The sequence below is a fragment of the Emys orbicularis genome, chromosome 3, assembly GCF_028017835.1.
Source record: "Emys orbicularis isolate rEmyOrb1 chromosome 3, rEmyOrb1.hap1, whole genome shotgun sequence".
Taxonomy (NCBI): Eukaryota; Metazoa; Chordata; order Testudines; family Emydidae; genus Emys; species Emys orbicularis.
Window position 1 is genome coordinate 93,330,003 of NC_088685.1, and position 15,353 is coordinate 93,345,355.

At 39.9% G+C, this 15,353-nt stretch overlaps 1 protein-coding gene across 1 annotated transcript in view; it reads left to right on the forward strand.

The window, feature by feature from the left end:
- The window catches only part of SLC35F1 (solute carrier family 35 member F1), a 385,340-nt gene that overhangs the window by 325,857 nt on the left and 44,130 nt on the right, over positions 1–15,353 (forward strand). Inside the window, exons 4-5 of the mRNA XM_065401726.1 lie at positions 4,011–4,170; positions 7,946–8,102. Of these exons, the coding sequence (XP_065257798.1) occupies positions 4,011–4,170; positions 7,946–8,102 (317 nt within the window). The remainder of the gene's footprint in view (positions 1–4,010; positions 4,171–7,945; positions 8,103–15,353) is intronic.

Below are 15,353 nucleotides of genomic sequence, written 5' to 3' on the forward strand. Positions count from 1 at the left end.
CATAATTCCTGATTCCTGCAGATAAAATACACTGTGAAGCTGTGTATTGCTTGCTGCCTGGCTCTTTTTGTTGTTCAATTAACTGTCATGCAAAAGAGAACAAGCAAATTATGTTGATTATACTGAGCAGTTCTCACCCAGTCATCATACTTCCCTACAATCTCCCTGTCTTTCAATATCAAGATTTGTCACTATAAAATAAATCATTATGATTGATTTACAGAGCAGAATAGTTGTTTACTCCAATCATTAAGAAAATTGTGTATCTCTAAAAGCACAATTGTTGTTTTCCTGAATATGAAGTACGTATTGTGTTAAGATGACTTATGCCTCACTCGTGTTTCAGTTCTGGTATTTAACTTATTATTAGTAAATAAGGGTCAGTCATCAGACAGCAATTTGACTGACTACAGTATATCCCATTTGGTATAATTTTCTACATTTTGTCTCTTTGTTGCCAGTGAAATGTCTCTACATGATCAAAATTAACCCAAAGGGACACATTAGCATCATTATCTTCAGGAAGTTCTAATCACCGTATGCTTTTTTTTAAACAAATAATTATCGTGAAATATGTGAAGTTGGTCCTGGGTTGATATTTGACAAGCACGTATCTTGTCATGCTAATTTTTCCATTTCCAGTATGCAATTGATTTTTTTTTTAATTTTTAAATGTGCATACAATGGGAAAATTAATTTAAAATGTTGTAAAGAAGCTACTGTACATACCATATTTCCAAGTTAAAGTGACCTGATTCTACCCAAACCCAGGGTAGAATCAGGTCAGACATCATCAAATAAATTCTCTCTTTTTGTCATGGGAAGATGGTAAACTTGTCATCATATACGGTGCACACAATTTAAACATTCCTTGCACATGATGCTGAGGTAGAGGATGGGTTCAATTTACCTAGACCCTGCTATCCCCTTCTGTAGATTCCTCTAGTGACAATTCTGATTTAAATCATTTTGGGAGGCAGGGTACCAGACTAACCAATCCACGGATCTGTTCTGGTGTGGCAATTCTTATATTCTTATGTTAATATGCCAGACAAAACTTTTCTAGGTGGTTGATGATTAAAAGACATTGCACTGACTCTGAGCCAGGGTTGATAACAGACATTTGAGAGAATTTTTTTCCCCCACTGGTGATAACATTTTTAACAATTACTATATTTGATCAGATTTGTGAATTGCAAACACATATCATCCTCTTGCTGACAGTGACATCTATTCTCCCATCTGTGCAAACAGAGTGTGCATGCAAGGACGTAACTGGAATGTATTGTAAGTCTCTGGAAAAGGGGAAAGAGAAAGCTTTAGAAATAAGGTCACTAATGTGCAGGAGTAATTGCTGATCTGTATCAATATCAAAAGGAAAAAGTGCTGGTCAGCAAACTCCCAGTGGAGAACAGCAAGAAACAGCTGAGCTGATTCTTCCTTTCCAAACATGCATTGGATTTTCTTCCAATTACACACTCCCCATCCTTGTGTTAGGGCTCCTCATTAGCACTGCCCTCAAGCAAATCCTGTGGTGAGAGCTTCCCCTCACAGCTGCCACCTGTCAGTGACTGGCCCTGAGGTACTGTAGAATGTGGAGAGGGATTTCTCTGCCCCCACCTCTCCTCTTTTAATTGGCAGTTCCCCTTTGGTCATTTCTAACATGACAGATCAGGAAATGCCTGTTCTCTTGTGTAAATCTGAATCCTCATGGCACATGGTACTTAGAGAAACAGCCGCACCTTCTTTTAAGCTTACTTTCCATTTTGAAACCATAAGTAAGGAGATCAATAAAATCCTCCAGTGTCATATTCACATACCATTTTGAATCGTTAAGCTCGTGCTTGTGCTACTATTCATCCTATTACATGAATTCAGCAGCATAATACAAATAGCAAGTGCGTCCAAGCAATGGAAACACATCTTGGCATTTTATTTTGCTTTTTAGTCAATGTTTTTAGGCTGAAATTCTGTCCTTAATTGATTCAGTTGTAGCTGTGTATTACACCTAATATACGTTTGTAATAGAATTTGTAATTCTGCTCTTCTTCTCCCCAGTATTTTGGGGAGCAGTTTGAGCCACATATCCTTGGAGCTGTATATAGCACTTCTGATGTTTTTCTCTTTCAAAATGCTGCTGGTACACCTTCTGAATAGGAAGCCTTTGAAATTAATGTTGTTTTATTGCATGCTCTTGTTTGTGTGACTAGGCTAGAGAGAATATTTTTTGATCTAAATTAAAAAATTGGCTCTTTTACTCCTTCATCCCAAAGTGAAGCACCAATGGATATGCTGAATGCATAGGTACCTATATTATAAGAAAACGTTTTTAGCCACTTTGAAAACTATCCAGGATTCCGTTCCCAGTCAGAAATTATATTTTGCTAATTCCATGAAGTGGCAGCAGAAGTTTAATGGGATATAGTCATTATTTAGTAATATTTTCTAAGTGTAATGGTTACCGACACTGAGAGAATAGAGTGCAGACACATACAGAGGCTAGGCCCATTGCTCCAATGGAAAAAAGCCACCCTGCATTCCCCAAAATTTCAAAAATGAAGGGAATAACATCCAGAGAAATATACAGAATAAAACTTCCCAGTGTTTCACAGACAGTCTGCATACACTGGAGCTCTAAGTAATAAATTTCTTTAAGGATAAGCGAGAGAGTGAAATACCTTGCCTTACTAGCCATATAACTTGCAATTAAACACTCAGGGTGAGATTCTGAAAGGCACAAAGTGGGATTCAGCACCAGCTCCCACTGAAGTTTAATGGCACATGGGTGCCAAACTTCACTTCATGTCTTTCAAAATCTTTGGTTTTGTCTACACTTAAAAGTTGGATCTGCATTGCTACGTTGGTGAGGCGTGGGTTAAAACCATACCCCGCATCAATGTTGCGATGCCAATAGATCCCACCCTGACCCCCAGTGTAGACACAGCCAGGTCACTGAAAGAATGCTTCCATCAACATAGCTAAAATTGTTCAGGGATGGTGTTCCTCTGATGGGGGGCGGGGAACTTCTATTAGTGGAACTGTGCTGGCATAGCTATGCTGGTATGGTCTCCATAGTGTAGACATACCTTTTACCTTTTCATTTTACTGATTAACTGTACTGTGAACCACTGTTTTTATGGAAGCAGAAAACCCATCATGTAAGTCGGACAACCAGTTTCATGTAAAGTCCATTATACTTTCTCCTAAAAATATTCAAACGCAGCTAAGTGATTTAGGAGCTTAAGTCCCATTTTCAAAAGTTACTTAAGCATTAAGGAGTAAATTAATGGGATTTAAACTTCTATATGACTAAGGCCCAGATTCTCAAAGGGATTTGGATAAACACCTGAGACCCTTTGAGGATCTGGGCCTAAATCACTCTTGAAAATGGGACTTAGGCTTCTAAGTTACTTAGGCACTTTCAAATATTTTGCTCAAAGTCTTTGGCTTTCATTGGCATGCTGGTAGCTCTTTTACAAATATTTGATCTGATTTTCTTAGCTGGTGGGTCTCTCTGAAAATCAGGCCAATTCATGATTAATTCTTACAAGACCCCTTTGAAAGAGGTACTATCCAGATTTTATGGATGAGAAAACTGATATGCATTAATGGTCTACTTTTTTTTTCTTTAGATGAGCTCAGAGCTTGATTTTTCAAGTGCTCATCATCCATAATAAGGGCCAGGTTTTCAAAAGTGCTCAGCTCTCACTGTGACACTTGTGCCCAGATTTTCAAAATGTGGCCCAAATTGTGGATGATGAACACTACCGACAATCTGGCCTTGGATGATCTAACCAAGGTCACATGGTGAGTCAGTGGCACTGCCGGGAATCAAATGCAGAATTCCTGGCTCCCTGTCTTGTGTTTTAACCACTATATCACATTGTTTCTGGTAAGCAAAACTATCAGTAAATAGTCCTCTGTTCTGCTCCTTTTATCGTTAATAGGTTAGTGTTTTTAGAGTAACCTGTGCAGCAATGCTTTTTTGTTGTTGTTCTCCTCCTTGACAGCTCCTAGATTGTTTTGTTATCCCAGTGGTGATATTACTGTCCTGGTTCTTCCTGCTGGTCCGATACAAGGCAGTTCATTTCATTGGAATTGTGGTCTGCATTCTGGGCATGGGCTGTATGGCAGGAGCAGACGTCCTTGTCGGGAGACAACAAGGAGCAGGTGAGTCTTTGAATACATTTGTGTGATTTCATTCAGGGAAAGCTATGTAACTCTGAGGTGATCCAAGAGGGTAGAAAGGGGGCAAAGAAGGGAAAGGCCCCAAGAGATCATGTGTGGGTTTAAATGTGTTTCTGAGTTTTCAACCATCTCCATGGCTCAACATCCATTCATTGAGGGAAGGAGCCATAGAATAAAATGACCCCAACTAATGAGGGTCAGTGCCACTTAGGGAGATGCCTTAAAACACTTTTACTTCAAGCCTCAGCAGCAATCTTGCTCAGCTTTTGGCTGCATCTTTGAGCTACAGCTCCCTATTCTCTCTCAGCCCCTCCAGTCTGTTTTCTCAGTGCTGTTCCCTTTTGCTCACTTTCTGCACACAGCCTACTTCACTGGTCACATACTCAGACACATCCAACCCACAAATTAACAATCTCCATCGTGCGCTGCACCAAATCTGAAATAAAGGTTAATTGTGGAGATGCCTGCATCATACCTGAAATAACTTGTTTATATGTAAAACATGCTTTTTTTGGATTATATGAATAATGTGTGTTTAGCCACAGTTACAGCACACTGATGGCAGTATGGAAGGGGCTACATTTCATCAACCAATATCTTCTGTCACATTGATTTTTCTAGTGCTAGCCCAACTGATGTGGGAAGAGAACAAGTTCTTTTCAAAAATTGGCAGTTGGATGCCGTTTTCATTCTAAATTATAAGTATTGAATTTTGAGCTGAGCATAATGCACTGGGGTTTTAAAGTCAGTGTTCTGAATACAAATGTAAGTGCAGGGGAAACTGCACTTGCCAAGATGCTACAGAACAAAAACTGAGCAGGTTTATAGAGAGCAGCCCAGCCCGTGTTGTCCCATCACTTTCTCTTTTCCTGTCCTGAAGACTTTCACTTCATCTCCCTACCCAAGAAGCAACTCTGTCCCAGTTACAAAAGAGAAGATCTGCTCTGTCCCATGAATCAGCAAATCAGAGCTGCATTAAGAAAAATTCTACACAAAAAATAAAACTACATTCAGAAAACAGCAGCGTTGCCTACACTCAAAAGTCAGGAAAGGCCAAAGTTAAGGTTGCATGGGCAAGTGTGTGATGCATTGTAATCTTAGTTACAAGATCATAGCCTGTTTCTCAGTTAATACAATACAATATCATACAGTGCTTCTACATCCTTACAGAAACACCTATAGTGTCTTGCAATTTTTTTCATTCCTTTTACTTAAGCAGTTTTCATTGTCATAATGGTCCAGTATATCTGGAATGACTTAAATATTTTGGCTCAGGTGCACCAGAGCAGGGCTCCCCTCGGTGCTCCTTAAAAATTTCTCAAGAGATAGTCCTCAACTGCTGTACACTTTGGGATGCAATCCCAGCCCCATTGAAGTCTATGGCAAAACACCCGTTGACATCAGCAAGGTCAGGATTTCACCCTCAGGCACCAAAGGAAACATCCTGGCTACCAATTCACCTGCTCCTCACTGGGTGGATGCACTGTGGCTCACTGGGAACTTGCAGGTCTGTGGACCAGCGTGGAGAGGGCATGCGGAGATTCAGGGGCCAGTGAAGCAGCTGTGAGAAATGGCAGGGAGGAGGGAGAACCATACACAAAAGGAGTCTGTCCAGTGGAGTTCTAAACAACTTAGGAATGTACTAAAAGATCTGCCCCTTAGGTAAAGGAGCCAGGGACCAGGGGTTCTATCCTTTGCTCCTTAGCAGGTGTGCAGCTATGGAGATTGCTGTTCAGGAAACTTAGAGACAGAAGCCTGGAGGAATGTGAGGAAACTTGGAAACTGAAACTAGATTTGTGTGGAATCCATCATGTGCCCTTCCCCCCTAGCAACTTTAATTAGTTCACTTGATTTCACTTGTTCTATTTAGGGAAAGAAAAAGTTAGAGACAATCCCATACTAACTAGAGTAAGCCATTAGATTGAGGTAGTCACTTGGCAGGTTACTGGCAAGAAGCAGGTATTTTTTGTCATATTCATTGGTAATATACAGATAAGGCTACTAGGTATTTTGATCCCAGAACATTCTGTACTCGCATTATTGCCTGCTTCTAATCTAGACCTGAACCTGAAGGACTGTCTGTATCTGTGTTTATTGGTATGCAAGGAGAAGAAATTCAACCACAAGCATCTGCCTTTCATGCCAAGTATCACAGCTCTTTTAAAATTGTAAAATGGCTTTTTTAGAATTCAGGGAATAACTTCTATGTTCCATGTCCCCTTTAATGAAGTAAAATGTATGAGCTGGTTCTATTTATGTAATGCGGTCAAGACAGACTCTAAATAAATAAATAAATGCTGGCGGTGAAATAAAAGGCTTCAGGAGGCTCTTCACTAAAAAGTGCTGCGCTGTTTATAGGATATTTTCCCTGGCTAGGCAAACAAAAGAAGGGGATGAACCAGAAACAAGTACACTTTTATTATTTCTCAATACATCCCTTCTCCTCCTGTGCACAAACTGTTTATGTTCAAGGGCAGTGAATTTATACATTTACAGGACATACCTAATATCACTGTAGCATAGTCTCTCATAAAGATATTTATTATGTTAACAGTCCCCCAAAATGTGCTAGGCATCAGCTGAATGAGAAATTGTGTATATAACAACATAAAGTTTGATCCTACAAAGACTTAGGCACTTCTGGGTCATTGAACTCACGTGAGTAAAGTTACCCAGCTGCCTAAGGGCTTGTCTACATGGCGGGGTAATGCACTCTACAGATGTGTGATTTCTAAAGCGTTCTAAAGTGTTGCATGTCAATTGGTCCGTATAGACTCTGCTGGCATGAACTAGAAGTTCCTTAGTGCACTGTAACATAATGCTGTTTCATACTATAATACTAATTAAAAAATATTTCAAAATGAAAAGTCATTCCAAATGAAAAATCAAAATGTGGTGTTCCGAAAGTGTGGAAATGGGATGTTTTGACATTGTTGGGACTGTTTTCCTCTCCATTTTCTTCCAAAATGAAATTCTGGCAAAATCTACCCTATTTTGCAAAGCATTTCATTGTTGACAGAACTGCATATTTTAATGGAACACGGTTCTTTTGAAATCTCTTCAACCTAATTTAGTTAATAGTCCTAATGAAATCACTGGGATTAGTCACATGCTTAAAGTTAATCACACTCATAAGTCTTTGCAGGATCAGTGCCTAAGTTTTCTGGAATAGTTGGCACTTGAATAAACCTAATCACACTCATAAGTCTTTGCAGGATCAGTGCCTAAGTTTTCTGGAATAGTTGGAACTTGAATAAACCTACCTGAAAGCTCTCTGCTAAAATAACAATAAAAGCCTCCAAGATTTAAGGCGGTTTCGAATGCTCTTTGAGACTGCCAGTACTTCAGTGGCAATGCACTGCTATGTTTTTCCCTGTGTACGGTACGTTAGATAGCACTACAGTCATTAAATACAGTGTAAAAATCTCCATCATCACTGCTCTATACTTCACACCAAAAAACAAAAAAGCTTAGTCTCTGAAATGTGCTATTTTTTTCCTGGGCTTTACAAAGTCATCTTCTCCTCCAGTTTATCTCCTTCACAAAACAATTAAATCTCTCTCTCTGTCTCTGCTAGGTTTCCTTTACATTTTGAATGCAAATGGGCAAACAACAGTATATTTGCATGCAGATTGTTTACAAAGATGTGGGCTATTTGGCTAGGTCTCGAGTCTGTGGGGAAGAGCTTGCAATAGTTCTAGGCAAATGATCACTATTTTGAAGCCTCCTGTGTTTTTTCTCCTGTGTTTATTCCTAGGTGAAAATAAGCTGATAGGGGATCTCTTAGTACTAGGTGGAGCAACACTCTACGGCATCTCCAATGTTTGTGAGGAGTACATTGTCCGAAACATGAGTCGGGTGGAGTTCTTGGGCATGATTGGGCTGTTTGGCTCCTTCTTCAGTGGAATTCAGCTGTAAGTGAGAGGGTTTGCGGTTTGAGCCTATTGAAACTAATTCACCAGTTAGCTTTTTCTTGGTTTCATTCTCCTTTCTTCTTATCCAGACATTTACTGTGGAGAGTAGACTGTTTAAATTCTTGTGTTTTAAGTCTTTACTTGGTCAGTTTTAATATTTCCCGTCAGGTCAGTACATTTCAGCAATGATCTAAATAATTAGCTAAATTTGCACTGAGGCACTACAGTGAATTGTGTTCTAGAAGTACCAAATGTAGACTCAGATGTAAAAAATTGTATCCACCTATTTGTTATTTCAAGACAAATGGCAGTTTAGCATCTTGAACTGTATTAGGAATGATACAGGCCACACCTATCTCTAATTGTGATTCATGTTTATAAAAAGTCACCTAGAATTATAAGCAGATGGAAACACTGACGCTGCCAGAAGGTATTTCATTAATAGTTTTACTCCATGTAAATGATTTATGATATTTAGAAAGATATGAAAGAAAACACAGAAACAGTTACTTTGCTGTGATAACATAGAAAGGGCCAAATGTTCAAAAGCTTGGCTCATGCAGGCACACCCATTGCATCCATAAAACCCACATATATTCACACAAATGGGTAGTGATGTGCGCAAGTGTCCATTTTGCACTCCAGATCCAGGCTTTGTAGTGGGAGGGTAGGCTCCAGCCTTTGAAAATGTGGCTGGTAAAGGAAAATACCACTCCAAACCATCACTAGGTAATATTGCTAAATTTTATGCAGATCTGATTATTGTGGTGCCCAAAATAACTTGTAATTATTAATCAAAACTGGTGGTTTATCTGCACAGATGATCTGCTCAGCCTCCAAAAATAGAGAATGATCAGCAATAAATCTCTATTGAGTCCCACTGGACCAACTACATTTGTTTAGTAGACTAGTTTATTATTTTTGTATACCCATTGTTGTGGCATCTGGGCACATGACTTAAATGTTTTAAATTAACTGCTCGCTGCACAAGTAAACTGCATAAAGGAAATAAGAACTGGTAAAACTGTCTGATTTGCTTGGGGAGAATCATTTTTATTGCCTTGATATACATGGTCAACAATAGGTAATGATATAGAAGACAGTCAATGTGGAGTCTTACTAAGTGTATGTCAACTTAGACACATCTAGGAAGCAGTGTTGCCTGAAGGAGACAGTACAGGGCTGTGACTCAGGAGAGTGAGGTTCTGGTCCCAGCTGTGCTGCTGGCCTTTGGGAGCTCACTTTACACCTGTACCTCAGTTTTCCCATTTGTAAAATGGGGGTACTGATACTGTGACCTCCTTTATAAATTGCTTTAAAACCTATGGATGAAAAACACTATATATTATATTAAAATAATAATACAGTCTACCATTTGAGTTTTCTGCATTAAATTTATAGAAGCATAGCTTGAAAAGCTGTGGGTGATTATTAGCTATTTCAGTGCAATGAGGATCTAAAATAGATGGGAACAGTCTGGAGAAGGAATCTGTGTTGGAAATCAGACAGTTGCCCAGCACGTCAGCAGCAGCGCCTATTTTGGTGGCATTCATGGGTGCTGGGATAGAAATTAATGGATGCTAATCTGGACATTATAGTGAGGAAACATAAAACATAGATTGAAAAATGAAGCATCTACTACAAAACCCAGTGTGAGGAAGAGTGAGTTTGATAGTAAAACTGCAATATTTCATTTCCTTTTAGCTTACTCTTGTCTGGAGAGTTGCATCCTGAGGAGGGGGGTAGGGGAAGGAGGAAAAAATTGTATTTGTTTGCTGTTGATATATTGTAAATCTAATGCTATGCATAAAATAATGAGATAATTTTATCTGTAAAAGAATGGAATTATATGTGCCTTTGTATGCATGAGACTTATGTCTCTGTTTACGGGTTGTCCCCCAGGATTGTCTTGAAAACAAAATGTTGCAACTCAGGAGGTTACCCTGCTGAGCAAAATTTTAAATGAAGTTAAATTTAAGAACTTTGCTGCAAGGCCCCAGGTCAGGAAAAGGCAATACAGAAGAAGTATATGGCAGTAAATTATGTTCTGTAGAACAACACTCCATTAGGTTGTATCTTCCCCTCATTTACCATGTAGTTGTTATAGATCATGAACAGTCCTCTCCTCACCAGCTAACTTCCTCTTCTGGTTTTGACACCTAGCTCTCCCTCTTCCTCTCTTCATTTTCTCCCACCCTCATCCTCTACACTTCAACTTCTAGAGTACTGGGCCACTTAGCCTCTTGTCTCCCTACCCTCACCTCCTTGTTTGCTCTGCAGCTTTGAAGCGCCATTTGCTTCTTCAACAATCATTAACTTGCCTTATTCTATGTATGCTGCCCTCTATAAATGGGATACCCTTCCTGAGCTAGTCCACAAAACCACAGCCTTCTCCTTATTGAAACCCCTCCTGGAGACACACCTCTACTGCAGTGGTTAAAAGTAGAATAATTTCTCTCTCTTTCTTTAAATATTGCTTGCTTGCTTGAAGATTATAATATGGTCTGTTTTGGGGGGCTCTGTGCTGAGCTAAGTGGCCTGCTAGGCTAGGCTGAGAGCTTATTAATGAGGCTCTAGCCTGCAATCTCTTGATCCCTAACCTCTTTAGGATACGTTGACAAGGGGGCGGGGCTAACTCAGGTAGAATAAGGGTTTAAAAAGCCAGCTCCACAGCAACCAGAGAAGCTAGCGAACAGGGAAGTTTTGTGAGGGAGTTTGAAAGACATTCCTTCCAGGTCCAGCTCTCAAGCAGAGAGAGTTCCATGACAGAGTGAGATACCAAGGCTAGGTGGGGAGAGTTCAGCAGCAGGGAGAGGTGGCTATAACATAACTACCGAAGAGCGCCAGAAGAGAGAGACACCTAGCAAACATACTCTAAACTTAGGCCAATAACTCCACCCCCCCGCCCCCCCCAAAAAACCCAAACCACTCCTGCAAAAGTAAAAAGAATGCAGGCAGAAGTCCATCACAGAGTGGGTGTTTTCCAGTTTATTGCACTGAATGCAGCATGGGCAAGAAATTCATGGCCAAAGAGACACAGTATGAGCTCTTGAGGCTAGAGTGGCAGAACTGAAGGAGCTAAGGAAGACAGAGAGGTACATAGAAGGGACTTTCAGGAAACACAGTAGAGCATCCCACCCCCAGTTTGACAGCGTCTGTGCTGTTGAGGAGGATGAAAATCTCAGGAAAGGGAGAATATCAAGCTGGAGCATTGGGAAATGATTCTATAGTTGGAATGTCCTTCTAGAGGACATCATGATTTCCTTCTGGGGAGGGAATCCCAGTTATTAGGAAGAGCCAGGTAATAGTGATGGGAGATTTGCTTATTATAAATATATATATTTGGGTTTATGATGATCAGGAGAACCGCATGGTGAATTGCCTTCTGGATGCAAAGGTTGCAGATCTCATGAGACATCTAGGCAGATTTATGTGCAGTGCTGGGGAGGAGCTGATGGTCATGGTACATGTAAGTACCATTGACACACGGAAAAGTAAAAGAGAGCTCCTGGATGCCAAATTTAGGCTGCTAGGTTAGAGAGTAAAGTCTAAGACCTCCATGGTAGTGTTTTCTGAAATACTCCAGTTCCGTGCACAGGGCCAGAAAGACAGGTGGAACTGTGGGGTCTCAAAGTGTGGGTGATATAATTGTGTTGAGAGGAGGGTTTTAGGTTTATTAGGAACTGGGGAACCTTTTGGGAAAGTGGGAGCCTATACAGGAAAGATGGGCTCCACCTAAACCAAAATGGAACTAGCCTGCTGGTAAAATAAAATTATTGTAGAAGATTTTTTAAAATTAAGGGCTGGAGAAAAGCTGACAGGTATGATGGAGCACACAATTCGGATGGAGACATCCCTTAGGGAAGAGTTTATTAAAGGGGAAACTCTATATCCTAGTAAAGAGGATAAGAAAGAAGTTGATAAAATACAGGTAGGAACTAATGAGGAACAGTCAAACATAGGAGTCCCATTTAAATATAACACACAAAGGCAAGCAACTGAGTACTGGCAAAACATACAAATGTTTATATACAAATGCTAGATGGATAAACAGTAGTGCCTGGCATTAAATGAGGATATTGATATAATAAGGCACAGCAGAAACTTGTTAGAATGATGATAATCAACAGGACATGGTAATATCAGGGATCAAAATATATAGGAGTGATAGAGTACGTTGCACTGGTGGGGGAGTGGCACTGTATGTGAAAGAAAGCATGGAGTCAAATAAAGTAAAAATCTTAAATGAATCAAACTGTACTATAGAATCTCTATGGATAGAAATTCCATAGTTGAACAATAAGACTATTGCAGTAGGAATATACTACTAACCACCTGACCAGGATGGTGACAGTAATTGTGAAATGCTCAAGGAGATTACAGACAGAATACATAATAATAATGATGGATTTCAACTATCCTCATATTGGCTGGGTATATGTCACCTCAGGAAGGGATGTAGAGATAAAACTTTTGGACAATGTTAATGACTGCTTCTTGGAGCAGCTTGTCCTGGAACCCACAAGGGGAGAGGCAATTTTTGATTTAGTCCTGAGCGGAGCACACGATTTGGTCCAAGAGGTGAATATAGCTGAATGGTTCAATAATAGCAACCATGGTGTAATTAAACTGAATATCCTTGCAGGGGGGAAAATGCCAAAGACACACACCATTGTAGAATTTAACTTCAAAAAGGAGAATTATGCAAAAATGAGGAAGCTAGCTAAACAGAAAGTAAAAGCAACAGTCACAAGAGTGAAATGCCTGCAAACTGCACAGAAACTCTGTAAAAACACCATAATAACTCTGGCATGTCAGGTGTAAAAGTGTAATAAACCAGACCAAGAAAGAATTTGAAAGAGCAAATACAAAAAGGCACAAGAACTAACAGCAAATTTTTTTAAGTACATAAGAAGCAGGAAGCTGCCAAACAGTCTGTGGGCCCATTGGACTATCGATGTGCTGCTAATGGAGCACTCAGGAAAGACAAGGCCATTGAGGAGAAACTAAGTGAATTATTTGCATCAGTCTTCACTGCAGAGGATGAGGGAAATTCCTGCACTTGAGCTGTTTTTTTATTTATTTTGAGGGGGGGGTGACAAATCTGAGGGACCGTCCCACATTGACGTGTCAATAGAGGAGGTTTTGGCACAAACTGATAAATTAAACAGTAGTGGATCATCAGGACCAGATGGTATTCACCCAAGAGTTCTGAAGAAACTCAAATATGAAATTGCAGAACTACTAACTTAAATCAGCCTTTGTGGATGATTGGAGGGTAGCTAATGTAACACCCATTTTTTAAAAAGCTTCCAGAGGTGATTCTGGCCAGTAAGCCTAACTTCAGTACTAGGGAAAGTGGCTGATATTATAGTAAAGAACAAAATGATCAAACACACAGATAAACATATGTTGGGGTGGAGCCAACACAGCTTTTATAAAGGGAAATCATGCTTCACCAATCTATTAGAATTCTTTGTGGGTATCAACAAATATGTGGACCAGGGTGATCCAGTAGGTATAGTGAACTTGGACTTTCAGAAAGCCTTTGACAAGGTACCTCACCAACGGCTCTTAAGAAAACTAAGCAGTCATGGGATATGAGGTAAGGTCCTCTCATGGATTAGTAACTGGTTAAAAGATAGGGAACAAAGGATAGAAATAAATGGTTAGTTTCCCAAGGATCTGAACTGTTCACCATATTCATAAATGATCTGGGAAAGGGAGTTAACACTGAGGTGGCAAAATTTGCAGGCAATACAAAATTACTCAAGATACAGTAGTTAAGTTCAAAGGTGACTGCGAAGAGTTACAAAGAGATCTCACTAAACTGGGCAACGAAGTGGCAGATGTAATTCACTGTTGATAAGTGTAAAGTTATGCACATTGGAAAACATAAATCCCAACTATACCTACAAAATGATGGGGTCTAAATTTGCTGTTACCACTCAAGAAAGATTTTGGAGTTAATGTGAATAGTTCTCTGAAAACATCTGTTCAGTGTGCAGCAGCAGTAAAACAAAACAAAAAACCAAAAAACAGAATGTTAGGAACCATTAGGAAAAGACTAGCTAATAAGCCAGAAAATAACATAATGCCACTATATAAATCCATGGTACCCGCACACCTTCCGTACAAGAAAAGGTTAAAAAGAGTGGAACTGTTCAGCTTAAGAAAGAGACAACTAAGGGAGGTATGATGAGGTGTATAAAATCATGAATGGTATAGAAAGAAAGTTATTCACCCCTTCATGTAACGCAAGAACTAGGGGTCACCCAGTGAAATTAATAGTCAGCAGTTTTAAAACAAACAAAGAGAAATACTTCTTCACACAACGCACAGTCATCCTGTAGAACTCGTTGCCGGGGGATGTTCTGAAGGCCAAAAGTATAATTGGGTAAAAATAATAATTAAATAAGTCCTGGAGGATAGGTCCAACAATGCCGATTAGCCAAGATGGTCAGAGACTCAACCCCATGCTGTGGTTGTCCCTAAACTTCCAACTGCAAGAAACTGGGACTGGATGACAGGGAATGGATCACCCGAAATTGCCCTATTCTGTTCATTCCCTCTTGAAGAATCTGGCATTGGCCACTGTCAGAAGACAGGACACTGGGCTAGATGCACAATTGGTCTGACCCAGTATGGGCCATTCTTATATTCTTAAATATTTATATATTAAAAAGCTAAGCAAAAGTATTGTCATGAAAACTCTGAAGCATACATAGTGTGTCCTATCACTTGTTTGTGGGTCCCCTTTCCTTTCCCATGCATCTCTCTATTTGTTTTGTATTTTTTGGAGTGCAAGTTCTTTGGGACAGGAACCGTGCGTCCTTTTGTCTTGTGCCTGGTGGGTGCAGCTGGAAACTAATAATAATAATAAAGAAAAGTGGTAGCAGCATATTATGCTTTTTGAAAATTGTTTCAGAATTATTTTAAGTCTCTCTGTAAATGACAGGAAAGGGGGATCTTCACTTTAAGAGGCACAAACGCATAAGAGCCCTGCACAACAGGGTTTCATCCCCAAATCACAGACCAGAGAAGGCTAGTTGAGTGGAGAACTAGCTAGGAGGAGTCCTGATCTGTAGGATCCCATCCTTAGAGCATGGGAGGCCTTATTGGCACCTCACTGTTTCCTTATACTCCCCCATCTGTCCGTATCCATCTCTTGTCTTTTGTCTCTATAAGTTCTTTGGGGCAGGGACTGCTTTTTTGTTCCGTGTCTGTGCCAAGTACAATGGGGTCTTGATC